The sequence below is a fragment of the Octopus bimaculoides genome, chromosome 24 (assembly GCF_001194135.2).
Source record: "Octopus bimaculoides isolate UCB-OBI-ISO-001 chromosome 24, ASM119413v2, whole genome shotgun sequence".
In the NCBI taxonomy this organism is placed as follows: domain Eukaryota; kingdom Metazoa; phylum Mollusca; class Cephalopoda; order Octopoda; family Octopodidae; genus Octopus; species Octopus bimaculoides.
The window spans coordinates 19,080,021-19,084,659 of NC_069004.1; the positions used below are offsets into that span (position 1 = coordinate 19,080,021).

Genomic DNA, 4,639 nt, shown 5'->3' on the forward strand with positions numbered 1-4,639 from the left:
GAAAACAGATTATAGTAGCGACTCCATCTAAGAATATCTGAAGAAGGAATTGTATTCCGAAATATCATCGGACTATGGCTAACTAAATTGCAACAGGTATAGTCCATTTTTTGTATAATAGTGCATTGTTGTATCAATATATATATATATATATATATATAATCACCACCAACACAATCACCAAAACCGATACGACTACAGCGCCATTACCAACCTTTCAACTTTTCAATGATCAGCAACAATAATATGAACAAGACGAACAAAAATAAAACAAAATAAAATAAAAGACAATCACATTAAGTAATGTTGTACCTTCTTGTATTTTAAAAGTATAGTGAAATATCTTAGGTCTTACGTGTAAGGTTATTGACTGGAAAGTAAACAGCAACAACAAGGTAATTAACAAGAACAGCATGACCATTGCTCCCTCAAACAAAACCCCTCTGCTATCACTATCACCATCATCATCAACGCTACTTTCTGAAATTAAAGATGACTAAATTCATGTTACTTATTTGAAGAATTTTTAAAAACTCTAAATTTCCTATTCGTTTTGGGTGAAATTACTGACATCACAAATTCAACATAGTTGTTAAGATATGCCGAATATCATTACCAGAATAACGCCCACAAGGATTTGTTGTTCGATCTATCGTTAGATGGAGGTTCTGTAGGAGAAATTATTATTCAAAAAGTAGATGATGTTTCAAAGAAGGAGGCCTTGAAATAAATAGCTACGTTACAATGTGCATTGATAGTGCAGTAGCCATGATGTCAGAGATGAAGATTGGATTACGAGTTAAAGTCCAATCTGTAAGGAGAAACTCTATCGCTTTCACTCTTTTGATGATTCAACGAGAGGCGTTTGTGCCTAAGAAAATCTCTGCGAGTGTGAATGCAATGCAGCAAGATGCAGTTAAATTCATCAACTTTATTAAAAGTTGTGCACTCAATAGTCACTACTTAGCAAATTTTTATAAAGAAATTGAAGCCAATTCAGAAAACTTTCATTAGGAACAGAAGTATGATGGCTGTCAAATGGACAAGCTTTGAAATGGCTATTAGAATTTTTTAAGTCATAATACTCCTGTCTGGACGAAATTCAGATTTGGTTAATTTGTTTCATAAAGAAGATTGGTTATGTAAATGGTACCACTTGTCAGATGTCTCTACAAGGAGAGACGTCAATATTTCTTTACTTTAATATAAAATTGATGCTGGCATAAAAAGAAAATACGGAAAGGAAATACAAAATAGAAAATGGTGGATTAGAAATATTCTCATATAGAAATGATTTTTCGTTTTTGATAATGCATCGAATTTTGATTTGATAACGCAAATAATAATCGATCATTTGGAGACTTTGGAAAGCAATTTCCAGAAAAATGTTTTGTTTTTTTTATCAGAATTAGAGACTAACCAATTGGATTGGGTCCGGTTGAATTAGTGCGCGTAAAACACCAGCCGTTAAAAGCTCAGGTGGAAAATATACAATGTTCAAGGCATTCCACTCTCATCTTTTACCTTTTACTTGTTCAGTCATTAGACTGCGGCCATGCTGGGACACTTGTATTTTTAGTCGAATGAATCGACCCCAGTACTTATTTTTAAACCTGGTACTTATTCTATCGGTCTGTTTTGCCGAACTGCTAATTTATAGGGACGTAAACACACCAACACCAGTTGTCAAGTGGTGATGGGGAGACAAACACACACACACACACACACACACGCACGCACACACACACAAACACACACACACACACACACACACACATATATATATATATATACTTATATATACGACGGGCTTCTTTCGGTTTCCGTCTACTAAATCTGCTGACAAGGTTTTGGTCGGACCGAGGCTATAGTAGAAGACACTTGCCCAAGGTGCCACACGGTGGGACTGAACCCGGAACCATGTGGTTGGGAAGCAAGCTTCTTTGGGGTTTGTGCTGTCTTTTCAATGTGGCCCGAATTAGCGACTGAAACCTTTGTGTTATCTGTCAGCGGATATGAATGAATCTAAACGAAAATTCGCCATGGAATTAAGAATGAATATTAGGACAAGATTTGATATTTTAAAATGTTTACGTGGTTTATATGGACTGCAGCCATGCTGGGGCACAGCCTTGGAGGGTTTTTGACAAAGATTCAACCCCAGTACTTGGTTTTGAAACCTGGTAATTATACTATCGGATACTTCTGCCGGACTGCTGGGTTTCGTAGACGTAAACAAACCAACAGCCGTTGTCAAACGGTAGAGAGACACACACACACACACACACACAAATGACGGACACACAAACATATACACACACATACATATATATACATATATACGACGGGCTTCTTTCAGTTTCCGTCTACCAAATCCACTTACAAGGCTTTGTCTCCCAGGTGCTATAGTAGAAGACATCTGCCTTAAGTGCATCCATGCAGTGAGACCGAACCCAGAATTACGGGGTTAAGAATGAAACCTCTTACCACACCCCCCCCGCTCACTAAATGCATCATGGTCTGCTTGTATATTGGTTTCAAATTTTGGCACAAGGCCAGCAAATTCGGGGGAGAGCGTAAGTCGATTACGTCGATTCAGTAATCAATTGGTATTTATTTTATCGATCTCCGAAAAGATGAAAGGCAAAATCGACATCAGCGGAATTTGATCTCAGAACGTAAAGACGGACGAAATGTCTTAAGCGTGTTGCCCGCCTTGATATATTTATATATTAAAATTGAGAAATGTTAGAAAACAAGGCAGGCTGCGATTAATTCTAGCGTTTTATTATTTTTATTATTTTATTATTTTTGTCATTTTATTTATTTATTGTTTTTTTGTTATTTGACAGAGAAAAGATTTTCTTTACTATTTTAATTCAACGCTGATTTTGAATCCAATTTTTGTTTGGAGAAAACGTTACTCTTTAGATGAATTTTAAGATGGTTTTTTTTTCGTAAAAAATTCTGCTCATTCATTTTTTTTTTTTTTTTTTGTATATTTTATTTTAACAACTTCGATTTTGAATTGGGTTTTTTAAACCCATTGCTGCTGCTGATTATTATGTATTCTTGACTGAAAAAACCCCAAAAAGTTACCTAATTATTTTTGCTAAAAGAAAATCTACGCAACCAATTTTGTTAAATATATTTCGATAATTTCCTTTTATTCTGAATCAGTCATTTCTCAAATGAAAAACGATACAGTTTATCGTAAATGGCGGTGTATAGGACGCGGTCGAGCTTCCATCCTTGACGAGACCAGGGAAGGTCGAGATCATGTGATCTGCTGGTCTCGGCACTAAAGGTGGCGAGGAATCTATCTCTCCGCCAGCAATATAAAAAAAGAGTACATTTCACACCAAAAGCCCATATGAAAGTTTCTCTCACGGCAGTAAAGTCTGTTTTAACAAAACATCCATGTTGAAATGGGAATAAATATTTCCTCTCGGTGTTACTACTGCCTCTGTCGCTAATAGATATCTTTTAACAAATTCACTGGCTAATCGCTACACCAGTGTTATTCTAGATATCGCTGGCAGAGAGATGAGTCACTGCTATCTCTAGCGGTCGAGCGTCCATTATTGACGAGACCAAACAAGGTCGAAACTACATGATCTGACGGTCTCGGTGGCAGGGATTTATCTCCCTACTAGCAATATAAACAAGAGTGCATTTTGCACCAAAAGCCAAATATAAAAGTTTCTCTCGTAGTATCTAATGCAATATAGTTTGTTCCAGCAGAGCATCCAAGTTTCAGTGGAAATAAATATTACCTCCTCGGTAACAAAAAGTTGTAACGCGTCTAATGAGGCCATATTACGGGTGGGATACTAAGTATATGAGAGCTATTATAAAACATATCAAATTTCTTTTTTAACACAAAATTGTAAGGTTTTGTTATATGTGAGTGTGCGTTTTATGCACCGGTATATACGGTAGTTGAACTGAAAGCATAAATCAAACATAGTTTAAGACTATTCTAAAAAGAAGAAGGACAAAAATCTCGTAAGCAGTTTTGAAAAAGGAGATTCTTATGAGTTTGGTCTTTTGTAGCAAAAATCCCCTGTAGATGGTTTTATAGAAAATGAAAGTAACCTCTTAGAGAGAATTTCTTTTGTCAAATGAGGGCGGAATCCCAAGAATTTTTTTCCTTTTCTTTTTGTTTTGTTTTTAAGGGATTCGCGATTCAAAATGTTTGGAAAGGCTTGTTTAATATCCTAGCAATTCTTCATATAACCCAGTGGTTCTCAACTGGGGTTCATATGACCCCTGGTGGTCCATATAAAATTTTGTTGGGTCCACATATGCAAAATAGTAAATTGGGTCAACAGTATTATTTTAAGGATCCATGAAAAGATTTTGCTCTAGATGTGTTTATTGCAATGTATTCTTTTCTAACGTTTTACAAATAAGTGAAAATAAGTGATGAACAAAATAGTAATTTGAAAAGAAGTATCTATAAAATGAAATTTTAAACTTCGAAAGGCTATGGAGAAGGGGTCCACCAGAATAAAATAATCATGAAAGGGGCCCATAGATAAAAAATAATTGAGAACCACTGGTGTAACCGATCGAGGACTCTTCCCATTACTGAGACCCCCTTCAGTCATGACTGACCATGGGATTGCACCTAGAA

At 35.9% G+C, this 4,639-nt stretch overlaps 1 protein-coding gene across 1 annotated transcript in view; it reads left to right on the forward strand.

Annotated features, from left to right (window-relative positions):
- Positions 1-744: 744 nt before the first annotated feature.
- LOC106879377 (zinc finger BED domain-containing protein 5-like) overlaps positions 745-4,639 on the forward strand; it is a 14,009-nt gene continuing 10,114 nt past the window's right edge. The window contains exon 1 of the mRNA XM_014928904.1: positions 745-813. Coding sequence (XP_014784390.1) covers positions 745-813 — 69 coding nt within the window. The remainder of the gene's footprint in view (positions 814-4,639) is intronic.